The sequence below is a fragment of the Poecilia mexicana genome, unplaced genomic scaffold (assembly GCF_051168715.1).
Source record: "Poecilia mexicana isolate PSO_F unplaced genomic scaffold, ASM5116871v1 scaffold_14, whole genome shotgun sequence".
Lineage (NCBI taxonomy): Eukaryota > Metazoa > Chordata > Actinopteri > Cyprinodontiformes > Poeciliidae > Poecilia > Poecilia mexicana.
In genome coordinates this window covers 25,927,818-25,942,798 of record NW_028263383.1, presented here as the reverse complement: position 1 = coordinate 25,942,798, position 14,981 = coordinate 25,927,818, and the positions used below count along the sequence as shown (strand labels likewise).

Genomic DNA, 14,981 nt, shown 5'->3' with positions numbered 1-14,981 from the left:
TGTTAGTAATCAGCAGCACATTGCAGAGCAGAAAGCTGACGTCGTTGTTTCTCCCTACAGCCAGCGGGTGGCACAAGTTACTACAGTCGATAGTAGCCACACAGGAAACACCTGGTAGAAGGAAACAAAATCACCTAGTACAACACTTTTGGCTGAGAGGTTGCCAGGCGACAGTGCCAAAAGGCAGTTCCATGTTTTGTAAGCGAGCAGAGACTAAGTGTGAGCGCGAGGAGACATTTTGAGTACAATCATTACAAGTTTTGATAAGAAGTCCTGCTTTCAAAATGAACATGTAAGCAAAAGTTTTAAAGGGTTTTGAGAACAAAAGACATTAAATCCTGTTTTGACACTGAAAATGCTTTCACATGTTCAGTCTGGCAGAAAACTTCGCCCCATAATCCTGACACTTTTCTCTATTCTCCAAACCTAACCACCTAACCTAAACTCAATTCACAGCATAGTCCTAAACCTATTTCCTAACCCAAAAAATATGTTTTTACATTGTGTGTCCATGATCAAATGTCCCCACAACTACAAACGTTGGTTCTTTGTCTAGAGTAAGTCCTCACAACAACAGCTAAGCAAGTACACCCAAACACACGCACACACACACACACACACGCAAACAGGAATGTCACGTAGAGGTCAGCAGGGCAGTGCCTGATACCGTATCAGCATATCTGCCAAACACATGCCTGCTGGGAGCGCAGAGAATATTACACCTATTGATATCACAGCATGTCAGAGCATTCAGATCATTTCAGAGCTGCATCTTAAACCAGCTTCCTAAATAATTCATGTCCCCTTGTCGTGCTTTCATTGACTGACTTTGCAACACTTTGTGCAGCATTAGCAGGGAGAAACATGGAAGGCCCTGTGATCACATCAGATGGGGAGACACCTACTTGACAGCAAAGAAGCTTGAGGTTTTTAAAACCTGCAAACAGACGCAGTCATTTGTGTGGCGCGCAGTGACTTGAGGAAAGGCGACTGATTTAAGCTGTCTGATAAATGAAGACAGAGGCGGATGCCGTTACCTGAGATCAAAGTTGAGACTGTGCGATCCTCCTCATGCCCGGAGCATTGCGGCTCTTCCAAATATAAAGTAAAGACAAGTCGGGTTCCTGAGAAAGACAGAAATCTGAACCACTCCGCTATGGTTAAGACAAATAATTATGGATCAAATATGCGTCATTTCACGATAAATTTGACATGTAGCTAAACTATGTTTCTCTCCCCCTCATCCAAATCCATGTTAATGGGAATTTAGCAGCCTCATTGCCAGGGGAGCGAGGCTGCTGCACATTATGATTCATCTCAATTCATAAACTGATACATTCTTCCAGATGGCAGGAGAAGAAATAACACATGGAAGGGGTGGAACAGATCTCTCACAATACTGACAACTTTTCTTTTTTTTTTTTTTCTTGCATATCTACTTGAAAATGGCTTTTATGGAAGACGGTAAGATCTGGCAGACTGTCTCTACCCCCTCGCCCCTTAAGTTGCTAAACATTCCTGGCAGACGCTGTGCAGTCGGCATGTCAAGATATGATGGAGCAGGTCAGAAAGCTCTCAATAGTCCCAAGGTAGAAGAAAGGGAGGAAGGGTGGAGCGCTCATGTGCTCCAGCCTCCTGAGGAAGAGCTTTCCTGGCCAAGTGTGTCGGGCTGGGTATCCAGGAGAAAATTCCCAGTCATCCAGAACCAACCCAAATAATGTGTGACTGCTTTTCTCCGTAGGGGATTGATGTTCTGTTTTTCCACAAAACAGTTTTCGTTTCGTTCCCCCACACCTTCCCACCAACGGTTCCACCTCCACGCCAGGATGTTTGTACCAGTTGTTGTGAACTTAATGAGCTTTTTTTTTTTTTGTCCTGAATCTGGCGATACAGTAAATTGTCTGCAGATTAAATAACAAGGGACTGAACACATATCCTTAAGGGACCCCTGAGCTCATTTGACCTGAATGCCTTTTTGTGCTGCTGTCATATTGATTTATTTAAAAATTTATAACTGGAACTTTCAGATCTGTTTGCAAAGTGACGTTTTAAAGCCTGAGCGCAAAAAAGCTGGAGTCCGAGAAGCTGTGAGGAAACTGGGTTGAAGTCTTGCGAGAACTCAGATGAGGTACTAGCTGTTCTTTTATGCATATGAGTTTTTGTGTGTGTGTGTGTGTGTGTGTGTGTGTGTGCGTGTGTGTGTGTGTGTGCGTGTGTGTGTGTGTGTAGGTGTGTGTGTGTGTGTGTGTGTGTGTAGTTCACGGTAGAACCATCTGACACAACAGGCAAACTGTAAGGTCAGAGAAAAGGCGGGATGCTATTGGGCCTCTGTCATCACGCCGAGTCGTTGTTGACAACATATAGATCAGCACAACAGATCAGTAGCTGCTGCTGTTACAGTTGTTTTGGTGCAGGCATGACGGTGGCCATGTTAAACAACACAGGCAAACTAGTCTTTTTGAGAGAGATCTTTAAGTTGTGTCCAAATCTTTGCTAGTTTAGCAGCATAGACATTCAACTCACAAAGCAGAAAATATCAGCTGCTGCTGCGGCCTTGTAGATTTAGATATCCTCTGATATTGGCCGTGTCTTCTCAGAACTTGTGAGGAAATGCTCAGGTAGTGGAGTTGATTTTCATCACTGATGTTTTCTCAGAACTTGTAATTTTGTCTTTTTTTTCCCAGTCTCTGGCTTTTTCATCTGGTTTAGGCATTAGGAAGGTTTCTAGTCATATCTAAGGTACCAAAAAATATTGCTAAATCTTTTCGGTTAGGTTCATTTAACACTGAAAAAATGAAAAAAAAAAAAAAAAAAGGTCAACAGTCCTTCTGTTTTCCCGCTGAAACATCCAGAAATATTTGGTTTGCTTAATAATCTAAAGTGAGTAAAATGTAATTTACTCATCTAAGTCTGTCTTAAATCTCACAAAGGCACATTATAGGCAACTCCAAAAAATATTCCCCACCTACAAGCTGAGATCTGGGAACGACACTCTGGCTGTGCTTTCATTTTGGCAGTCGAGGTTCGTGTCCTTTGTTTTTACAGCTCAGAGATCAAATTGGGGAGATAGGCATGCATTTGCCAATAACGGTTCTCTACTTTCACATTACGGCAGCCATTCAAACGAAAACGCAACGTTGTTTAATGTCGCCTCAGTGGGCCGAGTTCAGCTCTCAGTTTAAAAGCAGCGATGTCAGAAATGATTCGCTCCAATCACGAACAAAATCACTCAAATGTTTCTGAGTAATACTAAGGACAATAGAGTAAATATTATTATGTTGTATTATATCTCATAACACTTTACTGCACATTGAGCCTTCCGGCATCGGCCTCTCATAAATGTGATCCATAATTTTGCTCTTAGTGTGCCAAAGAAATTTTTAGCTTTTAACAGATGACTGAGCCGACTGAATGAGCTGTCTAGATTCAGTCCAGCCATATTTTTCTTGAGTATTAGTTTGCTTTGGTCAGAGGCTGTTCATTGTTAGCGCCGGTCACTCTTGCATGATGTGAATAAAGATTAGCGCGGATTATCTGACAGGCTCCCCCATTGTCTTGGTTGTTGATGTGGTGCTGCAGGAAATTATACTGAAATGAAATGAATAAGAAGAATAACAACTATAAAATGTTGCAGCCATTCATAAAGATGCTGATTTGAGAGGACTTACTCTTATTCATTTTAAAACCAACGCATACACTTCCTCTGTGGGAGCACAGTTAGTGCACACAGTGAAACCTTTTTTTTTTTTTTTTTCCCTTCGACCCGACAAATAGCCACGTTTGTGTGATGCATCAAGAATGATTCATGCGAGCAGAACAAAAAAAGAAAAAAAAAACAATGCTGTTCTAATTCATCATTTCTGCATGCTTGGCACGGTTTCTCACGCTGGAACTTTGGCAAGGTCATTGGATCTACATGACCCAGTGTGCAGCAGAGCAGAGGACCTGAGGGGTTTCAAAAACATATATATATATATATATATATATATATATATATATATATATATATATATATATATATATATATATATATATGACTTAGATGAATTAGACTACAGTCCTATTATATCTTTATATTAAAACAAACTGCAGGAATGCTGGCTTAGAGAAGTGTATGTGTGGTGGTTTTATTTTTGTCATTTCAAAAGAGTCTAGGAACATTTTCGCACTTTGTGACGTTACAACTGTAACATTTAATGCATTTTATAGGGATTTCACATGAACTATGTCAACACAAAGTAGGACGTAGTTCGAAAGTGGATGGAAAATAATAAATGCTTGTAAGCATCTATTACACGAACCGACCTAATATTTTTTTTATGTATGAAAAATTCAAAAGTCTGGTATGCATTGTATTTAGCCCCTTTTTTACTCTGATGCATCTACATAAAATTTAACTTCCTCAATGAGAAAAAGGAATCCAGCTCTCCAATGAAAGCCCCAAATGCTTCATAGAGAACGTTAATGAGCAAAAAGCATTAGGAGCACGGCGGACGGGTCGGGAAGGGGGCTGTGGAGATGTTTTAAGATGGTTAGGTTATGAAATAATATGCCAAACTTTTAGTGTGGCATATTATGCCATATATTTTTGGCATAATATATATGCCATATTTTTGGCATAATTACCAAAAAATGGTAATCCAAAAAAGCTAACCTAACTTAAGGCTACAGCATGTAGCATTTGTGCTTTTTACATATTTCGTAACCTGTTCACTATGTTATGTCAGCATAACATACGACAGGCAATCTGTGAAAAATCCGGTTCCTTCTGCAGTCTGCAGAAATACACGGCTCAAGTAGAAACAACCAATCAGAGCCACGAGGAGGATCTTAACGCTACTAACACCCTGCCACTTGATCTTTGCTACGCTACAGCACAGGCTAGATAACATTGCTACCGATGACTTCAGATAAACGGTTTTCGTGCAACTGCAAGTTACTTTTTCTGCGAATAGCACAGCTGCATCACATACACAAGCAATATTGACGGCGCAAAGACCCTCCTTCTGGCTCCGATTGGTTGTTTCCGACAACCAATCAGAGCAGATGACATCAGGACCAGAGAGAAAAGTCAGAGCAGCTTGATCTTTTCACAGATTACCTGGCTCATCTCATACCATCACTCCATAATGAAAGCTTTAAGAAATACCTAGAATACGTATGTTTTTAATCAAAGGTACATACTGCAGATTTACAGTGTGAATTCCCTTCACAAGAGGACTGAACAAGTCAAATCAGGCACCAAATGCAGATTAAATTATAGATTTTGACACAGAAAAGCATGGAATCAGAGAAGTTGGTTGTTCATTTGATATGGCAATTCTCGAAAGATCAAAATGTTATGCAAGTGAATTTTCACGCGAACAAAAGAGAAGCAAAACAGAGCCTGTCTTGTCTGCTGCGGTCTTGCAGCCTGTCTGTCTGTGACCCACTCAGCTGAAGGTCAGCTCTCCCTCAGACCGGCAGCAGTCTGATATAGACCTGACTGCAGCAAAGCACTGTTCATCAATAACTATGACCTGCAAAAGCAAAGTGCTTTGTTTATGAAGCAGGAAGGCTGTTCTGCTGGTAAGTTTGATCTGCCCATGATGATTAATTGGGAGCTCCAAAGTGAACATGTGCTGAGCCAATTTTTTCTGGTCAGAGAATGTTTTCACGGAGAGGAACAAGCTCAGGTTCTCCTGTCATTTATTTACTTTCTTCCCCAGCTGCTGTTTGTTGTTACACTGAAAGTGAGAAATTTAGGGTCATATTTGAATATTAACGTTTTTATTATTATTATTATTATTACAAAAAAGGATTGTTTTACAGTTTTCAGATAAAACATTTATGCCACTTTTTCCTAACAAAGGAGATGACTGACGGAAGACATTTTGGGAGAAAAAATATCAAATTCACCTTAAGCATGGGCCATTGTCTGTGGAATTTGAAAATTTCATTACACTAATCACACTGTCAGATACTTGATAGCGTTAAAGGATCTATTTGTTTGGTAACCCATTGAATTATTAAGAAATTAATTGGAGCCTGAGAAATAAAGAAATAAGATTTAACACAAAATAAGACTCGTTTTAGTGCTTAAGGTTTGTTATTGAAGGCAAACATGTTTCAACAGTATTTGTTTCTCATTATTTGTACGTTTTACTTCGGTTGTTTCGATGGCATGGTGTTGCCGTGTTTTCCGTTCAGTTTATCTGTTGTCTTAATTCCTGTATGCAAAAAAAATGCACTTAAGCTAAGTTGGACACGTTTATGTTGCAGTCTTCAAGTATTTCTGGGAAGAAATGTTACTTTTTGACATTTTGCTCTTTGATGCCAGAGTACAACCAGCTGATATTAGCAAGGCTGCCCATCTTTCTGCCTGCAGTGGGCTGGCTGTTGGCAGATAAGCCGCTTGCCAATTTTATTTTGCTGCTTTGGTTTCAACCACACGATTTTCTTTTTGTATTTTGCAACGGGAAATCTTTCAACAGGCTGGTTCCCAGCCTGGTCCAAGGGAACCGCTGTCTGCCATGCCACACATCTACCTGAAATGAATCATCTGTGCTGGAACAGAGGCACATGTACAACATTCAGGACAGAAGAGCCTGAGGACCAGGGTTGGGAACCAGAGCTTTACCTGAACATACTTGCAGGATCATGTGGTGCCTATCTCTGGCAGTCCTATGGGAATGGGGGGGGGGGGGTACTGTGGCAAAGTGGGGAGATAAGAGTACCCTTGGTGGATTTTCACTTTATTAGTGGGGTATGACGTAGACTATTCTGTGTGCGTTTTTCACACTTTGACAAAACAGTCACACTTTTATTAGTACAATTGTCAAAAGAATAGCACCAGCCAACATTGAGACAAGTTTGAATAAGAAAAAAAAAAAAAAAAAAGACCAGACGATTCTATCAGCTCAGGCAATGGCCTTTACACGGTGTCGTAAAAACGTCATCAGATCTTATTTTCCGTGACAGAGGGGAGGTTTGCAAACGGGAACCTGAGCTCACCTCCTCCTTCCACCCATTGACTCTAATTAAGACCACTTATCAGGATTTTGCTGAGGTCAGGAAGGGGTTTAATTTAAAAACCATTAAGATGTGGGCATCGTCAGGACTTGGGCTGCATCCCAGCCAGATATCATTTTAATTAAGTCTTATCTTTGACCATTTTCTCTCGCACAAAACATCATCATAATTACACAATAACAACTTTTAAATAAACCGAACAACAGGCTTGATGAATGGGTTTAGGCAGGCCGGTCATTCAACCAGCTCTGACTTATGCATTTCAGGGAATTTTTTTATGTTTATGTTAGCTAAGGACTTCTATCATTGTGACACCGAGGCATTGTGCGTAAAACCTTGAAATGTCGAAGTGAAAAGAAAACAGCTGACGTGGAAAGTGCAGAGTATGTGTCTCGCTACCTTAACCACTGCTTCTGCTGAGCTGAAAATGTTAGGGTGGATCCACACAATCGATCAATAAACTGTCTCAAAAGCCCTTTTATTCAGATAGCATTTTTTCTTCTTTTTTTTTTTGGGGTTGTCTTGTGTGGTGCTGCACATTGTCTATATACACAGAAATGCCTCTTATGTAAAATAAAAGGTAAGTGGAAGGAGCCCGATCAACAGAAGATAGTCCGCAGCTTGCAAATACAAGCCCGTCCGTATCTTCACACTTCCACAAACACTTGACACCAGACGAGAACAACACAGTGCGTTACTTGTGTCTCTCTCCCATGAAGGCATCCGGTGCCGTCAGAGCGCTGTCGTTTCTCTCCATGCCTATCCAATATCCTAACAGTCTGGCAAACTGACGTTAAGGTAAAGAAATGAACTTGCTCGTGCTTCTCGTGAGACCCAACAAAGGCCGTCATCGTAATCATGAGAGCTGCTGTTCCACACGCGGCAGTGTGCCTCCCCGGCGTCCCTCGTGGCCGGCAGCCCTTCCATGCATACAGATCGGAAGATGGAAGGAGGAAAGAGCGGGAGCATTAGTAAACAACGCTCCCGCGAATTAGTCTGAGAGAAATCCGGAGTCTGATTAACTTTAACACTTTCCTTTCAAAGCAGCCTCTTCTCCTCGACCAAAGTGGTGATTCACACTCCAAACTAATTATGCGAGAACTGGCTTTTTTTTTTCTCTTTTTTTTTTTTTTTTTTTTTTTACAAAAGACCTGCAGCTGACCAACAAGGTTGGAAATTTACTCCAAATTGAACTGTTGGCATGTTTTACTCAGAATGCAATGTGGGAGCTGCTGCCTTTTCTTCAAAGTCTGTGAGACAGTTATGCAATGTTTAATTAAATACGTCACAGCAGAGCTTGCTAAGCAGAGGTCAATTACTAATAAAATATGTGTCATCTGAGAAAGAATGACTTAAACCATTAACTCAAAGGGTGAAATGGAATGTAATAGGCTGCTCAGCATTCCTTTATGGATTGGAAACTCCACCCGAGGTCAGTTCACCTTGGGTCAGTTCACCTTGGGTGAACTGACCCAAGGTCAGAGTTAAATCAACACCATGCCGAGTCCTTATCAGAATTGGTGCTAATTTAACTCTCACAGTTATTTCAAAAATAGTTTGAGTAGTTCTAACTTTTTCAAGTGTTAAACTGACTTAATTTCTTGTTGAAATAACTCTGAAAAGAGTTAAATTAACACCGATTCTGATAAGGACCACACAGCCTCGGCATAGTGTTGATTTAACTCTGCAGAATTTGTTGTGGACCGGTCCATATATGGGTCTATATGTGGACCCATATATGGACCCAAAACAAAACGGTGTTTTAAAGTCGGGTGTTTTATCGGACAACCAAACTAAAATGCAGTGCAAATATGTCCTATCAAGAAGGCTCAAAAAGCCAATCCCTTTGAAACAAATTCGAGTCTCTTAAGATTGACTTTCTGTCAATACCGAGTGTGAGTCCGACACATGCATTTACCTCCAGGGCACAGCTGCAAACTGGACGCTGCCAGCACATGAAAGTTGTTGAAATCGATGCCACACATCCTTGATTCTCTGCTGGGAGAGAAGTTACTTGTTCACAACCTAGCAGTAAACTATATATTTTTTTCTTCTTCTTCTTCACCTCTGGTAGCAGTGTGTTTGATATCTACTATCAAGAGGATTGAGTCTTATTCGAAGCCCAAAATGCAATAAAACCTCACCTTCTTTTCAGCATCCGAATCAGCTTTGTCCACCAGGTTTTGTGCGCACAAACAAGGAATTTGAGTTCAGTTTCACTCTGCTCTCCACAAACATTTAAAACATAGACGTATAAGAAGGGAAATAAAAATATATATATTTTTTAGTAATCTTGAATGTACACATTGTTTTTACAAAAGAGAATGGTATAGTTTGATTACAAATTGAATAAAAATACAGACCACGACAGGAGTTCTTTCCTGCCCATGAAATTACAATTTGGGATCCAAAAAGAATTTTTGAAATTGTGTTTGAATTTTTTTAAAATTTAAAATTTCTTCATCACAGTGAAGAAATTTCAGAGTGAAATCAGCCATTTATTGGCTCATTACCTACGGGGGTACATAGATGAGTCATCTTCCAGATCTATATTCGGTTGAATTTCATTTCCACTGCGATGAGCTGGCGAACTGCCCAGGGCGTAACCCGCCTCTCGCCCACTGGCCGCCGGAGATAGGCACCTTAACTCCTCGCGACCCCACATGGGATAAGCGTGTTGGATAACGGATGAATACATTTTATTTTCATCCAGTTTAAACATCAACAAGCCGAACAAAGAATCCACATTGTGCCATCAAGAAAATCCTATCACACAAGTAGTTAAATCACTTCGCTGGCTCCCTGTTTGCGCAATGATATATTTTCAATCTTTTTTTTTTTATTAGATTTTTTTTTATAATCTGTAAGGTACTGAATGGCCTTGGGCAAAGATAATCTGAAATGTTTTCATTATGTTTGGGCGTTGAATTTCTATAACACAAAATGAAATACATTGGGTTTATTTGAGACAGTCAAGGATATCAGACAGATGGAGGTCAAGGTGTAACATAATTGCTTCAGGCTTTTATTTTAACTTCTTGACACTTTTGGTTGTTTGTCTTTCAAAAGCAAAGAGAAACATCTGGGTTTATCCGAGTCCATCAGAACCACAACTTTGAGGTTCGCCGCTGCACTGTCGGCCTGCTCCCGTTCCAACGTTCCTGCCTGTATTCAGACTGACTAGAGTGAAGAACACGCTGCCAATGGAGACACTCCCACTCGGCTTGAACCTGAACAAGACATTAACCGGCTAGAATGAGACTTGACATCGGGGAAGCGACTCAGCGAAGATAGCAGTCAATTTGTATGCTGCTCAGCTCTGGAACCTGAAAACCTGAGATGTACAGGAACCGTTGTCTCTTTTAAATCAGCCCTGAAAACAACCAGAGCTTACACATGAAGAAGGCCAGTGATTGCTTTAGTGCGTGTTGGACTTGGTGAAACTTTTTCAGCTGTATTATTTCTGTCTTTCATGTGATCGTTTCATGTGTTCGGCGATGGTTTAGTTTTTCTATTCGAAGTGTGTGCTCTTTTCTTAAACCACTTTCGTGTCTTGAATTGCCCTGTGCATGAATGATACTGAACGCGCTCGCCCTGCTGCACCTTTCATTTCAGTGCCGTTTTTATTACATTCAAAAATCATTTATATAAGCCCATATGCATTGAATGAGATGTAGGTGTCTGAAATTTGAGGTTTGACCAATACGCTTCTTTTGAAAGCTTTTATTGCATCCCAGGGGGAGAGCAACACAATGTAGGAAATTGCCGTCGCAATTTAACTAAGAACGGTTTGATTGTAGTATTTAATAACTAAATGTGGATTACAACTATGCATCAGTTGTTCAGTCAGTGATCGGAATCATTTGTTTGTGGCTGGGACTCTGCAACTGCAGGTAGCCTGATTTTTTTTTTTTTTTTTTTTTTCTCTATACATTTTAAGAATTGAAGGGCAAGAATCCCACCATGTTTAGTCTGCAAGTGAGTCAATCAAAAACATCAACGTTGATGCACTTTTTAAATTTAAAGTGTTAAGAGACGGAAGCTTTGAGGAATGCATTTAAAATATCTTGTGATCTCAACCTTACAAATGAAATGATCAGAGTCACTGGGTCTGATATAAAAAGAAATTATACATGTGGTTGATCCGCAGGTGGTTTTCCTCTTGTTTGCTTGTACTTTAATCATAAACTAAGAAAAACGAGGCCTGGTGTGCTTTAGGAGTTTTAGGACTTTTGTGATCTTCTGGATGAGTTGTTGATGTGCTCTTGGAGTGATTTTGGTTTCATTTTCTCTTAATAGATGAAATTGTATTTTGTTTAGTGTATGTTGTATTTACTCAGGCTGTTTTTGAGTAATTGTGCTTCTTGATGTGAAACATTTTGTGTATGTGAGAAAAAAAAAAGTAAAAACAGAGGGAATATGTAAGAAGAAAAAAAAAACTTGTTTCGCTGCACTGTAGATCCTAGTGACAAGAATCACAAAGCTTGGTGAGAAAAATAAGGTTCTGATAACGGAAAAAAAAAAAAAAAAACAACAAGGAGGAAAATGTGATTTAATTTCAATCGATTTTTCTGTGCAGTATTCAACTGTATTATTACAATGCTACGTCCAGTCAGACAGAACATCATTACGAGCTGCAAACTTTGTAGGTCGAGGTCATTAAAAGGGAACGGTTTTTGATAGTTTTAGAGATGGAGCAGGAATGTTGTCCCTTCCTCTACCCTTGCTAGAAGATGTCCTTAACCTATTTTTTTTTTTTGCCTCGCCTTTAACTTGAAACAGACCGCAATTGCACTGAAGAGAATTTAGCCAGAGGCTCTCATTTTTAATACGAACTAAATACATTTATTGTGAAATGTCACCTAATATGTTCGTTCTACATCAGCCGGTAACCTACTAAGAAACTCCCCTCGTGACGATACTGGTGCTCGTCAAACCCATGTGCACATATTACCGTGTAGCTGCCACTTGGAGTCGGTCCCAGTGATATATGGATCCGTCTGAAAGTGTTGGTGCTGCTATTAGTCCACTCACCCTTTCCTTTCCCTTTTCCTGTTCTAGAAGCTACAGAAGTTGGATTTAGCCACTCCTGGTCATCCCAGGTAGTTCCTGGGTTAGTGGTCATCTCAGACTATGCTATAAACCAATGATGTGTTTTGTTTTCTAAAATGTGTGAGCTTTTTTTGTTGTTGTTTTTTTTTTTCTCTTTCTTTGAGTCATATTTGATGTCTGTCTGTGCTGGCTAAGTACTCCAAAGCCTTCACTCTGCAGAGAATCAGATCAGTGCGCCTCCATCATGCTCCCACATCATTGTGAGATATGAGGCATTCCAGCTGACCTGAGGAAAATTGTTCCACAGATCAGCATCTAAAGGTTCTTCCTACCAGATTGCTGCAAGTGATGATTGAGAATGACATAAAATGATTCTGTTTGGTGCCTTGTCTGACTGTCTTTTAGGAGCTTTTCATGTATAGTAATTGAAAATTATATAAATCTAACTCATTTGACATGTTCACCTCCATGTTCTGTCTTTTTCTGGAATGCCTTCAGTTTTTAAAACTGACTTTCCAAAGGACATTATGTCATGTCCAGTGGGTGGAGCCGGTTGCTACCAGGGAGAAACAATAATGGCCTCAGCTTCCTGCTCCATGTCAACACTAAACATCCGCTAGCGTCGTGCTAACAGCCTTCAGATCTTAGGCAGGAGTTTGTTCACCCATCCAACACCATCCAGCAGGTGGTGCAGGTTGCTACAATCGATAGTAGCCACGCATGCCACACACCTAAAGTCATGTTTTCGAAGCTTGGACATATTTGAATATGACTACATGACTACATCTTATGTCTATGCTTCATAGATGGAAAAAAAAAAGATTAAGTTTAAGTTCTGGTTTCAGCAGGTGCAGCCAAAGTAAACTGGGAGTATTTCTGTGGACTATATTTAAATTAATAAAAAAAAAAATCGAGACCAATCAGTCATCCACGTTTAAAGTTTCTAACAAGCATCCTAATACATTCTCTATGTTCACTATGTCAACAAAATGGCCACAGAGGAAAACCTTACACTCATGTTGTGGTTCGTCTTCGGCTGCTGGCTCACAGTACTGAGAGCAGATCAGGTTTGATTGTTGGTTCAGGACAGAATGCTTGGTTACATTTTATGATCACATACTTCCTCAATCTAACACATGGATATATTAAAACACACAATTAATCATCTGTCAGCGATTTAAAAGCATAAAAACATCAGGTCAATATCAAATCCATTATTTTCTTTGGCCAGAGAACCAGAGTTGACAAAGCAGCTAAATATGCTGGTGTGCATATTTAGAAATCTTTCCAATCTTCGATGGTTAGCATGTAGCTATGATTCAACCATCATGGAATATAATAGGACATAGCCCGAGGTTATGAGCAGCAGGCGTATTTCAAGTTATTCAAGTGTCCCATATGCAGAACACAGGGACCGCTTGGTGTTCCATGGACCACAACTTGGAATCCCCCTATGAATTGGCAGGCATGTCCACAGGTCCTGATGGTGCAAGAGGACCAAGACACAAGGGAGAGAGAAATAGAGAGAGAGAAAGAGAGAGAGAGAGAGAGAGAGAGAGGGAGACATAAAGCGAGAGAAAGAGAGAGATGTGTGTACTTAATTAAAAAAGGATAGTGAGGGGATTCAGGCGCTTGCTCTGAATGCTCTCAGCTTCCCACCGTCTCACCCCGACGACAGAGAGAAAAGGACGCCGCGGGAGGGGAGGGAAACGTACAGGAGCTCAGGCTGATGCATCTGTGCCTCAGCATCCATTTCACAGAGATTACAGTCGGGAGCAGAGGAGACGGCGCGCATTTCTCCGAGAAGCGCGGTGGTCTGGCTGAGAACCGGACAGGACGCATCTCCCCCGGCGCTACAGTGGCAGCAAATCTGCGTGCCAGGAGCCGAGGCTGATAAGGACGCCGAAGGAATATATACGGCCGCGTTAAGTTTGGGCTTTTTTCCCTTTTTAAAAAAAAAAATATATATTATTATTTTCTGGAAGTTGCGCAGTGAAAGAAAGAGGAAAAGAAAGAAGCAAACAAACATGGGGATGTGTGGCTATCTGGCAGAACCTGGGAAATTCCTGGTCGTCCTCGGACTTAAATTGCTGCTCCTTGTACCTGCAGGAGTTCCAGCCAGGAGCGGGGATTCTGCACTGAAGGACAACATCACCGTGAGACAGGGGGACAGCGCCGTGCTAAAGTAAGTCTCCAACTGTTCTTTATTATTATTATTATTATTATTATTTAAATTATTCCCAAACGATGAGCTCCTGTCGTGCTTTTTATACTGTGTGTTGGTCCGAGGCACAGCAGCCCAGGAGAATATCGCTTATGGAGCACACAGATGCTTGTTGTTGTGTGTTTAACTATGTGCGACATAAACGAGTCCTGGTGCTAAACTCGGTGTTTACAGCCGGGCTCGTTGCCCTTGAGTGTTATTGATCTGCTTGGTTAATGTCTTGCTAAGGATGCACAGCTGATGTAGTAAAGTGAAGTGTCAGCAGAGGTGTTAAAAATGATGATGGGCTGCGAATGTAAAAGTTTGGAAAGATTTCTTTGGAAATGAGGGCGTAGAACAGTTTTTTTTTTTTTTTTTTTTTTTTTTTTTTTGAGGTCCTTAAACTATGTCTGCTCCCGCAATAGGCTTCTATAAGCACCTGTAAAAATATTGATCGAACCCATCCCACTTACACAGAGAAACATACTCACACTCTGACACACACGCATACACACAGTATGGACATGTTATAGATGCTGTTGTTGTTAAAATCTGCCTCAGTAAATAAAAATCAATAATCTGTCAGAAATAATGCAATGCTGTGTCAAAGGAATGTAAACCTGAAGTCCAGATCGATCGATCTATCTATCTATCTATCTATCTATCTATCTATCTATCTATCTATCTATCTATCTATCTATCTATGGCTTTTCTT

General features: G+C 40.6%; 1 protein-coding gene across 1 annotated transcript in view; it reads left to right on the top strand.

Annotated features, from left to right (window-relative positions):
* The first annotated feature begins 13,638 nt into the window (after nucleotides 1-13,638).
* The window catches only part of opcml (opioid binding protein/cell adhesion molecule-like), a 145,696-nt gene continuing 144,353 nt past the window's right edge, over nucleotides 13,639-14,981 (top strand). Inside the window, exon 1 of the mRNA XM_088012433.1 lies at nucleotides 13,639-14,248. Coding sequence (XP_087868559.1) covers nucleotides 14,091-14,248 — 158 coding nt within the window. The 5' untranslated portion in view covers nucleotides 13,639-14,090. The remainder of the gene's footprint in view (nucleotides 14,249-14,981) is intronic.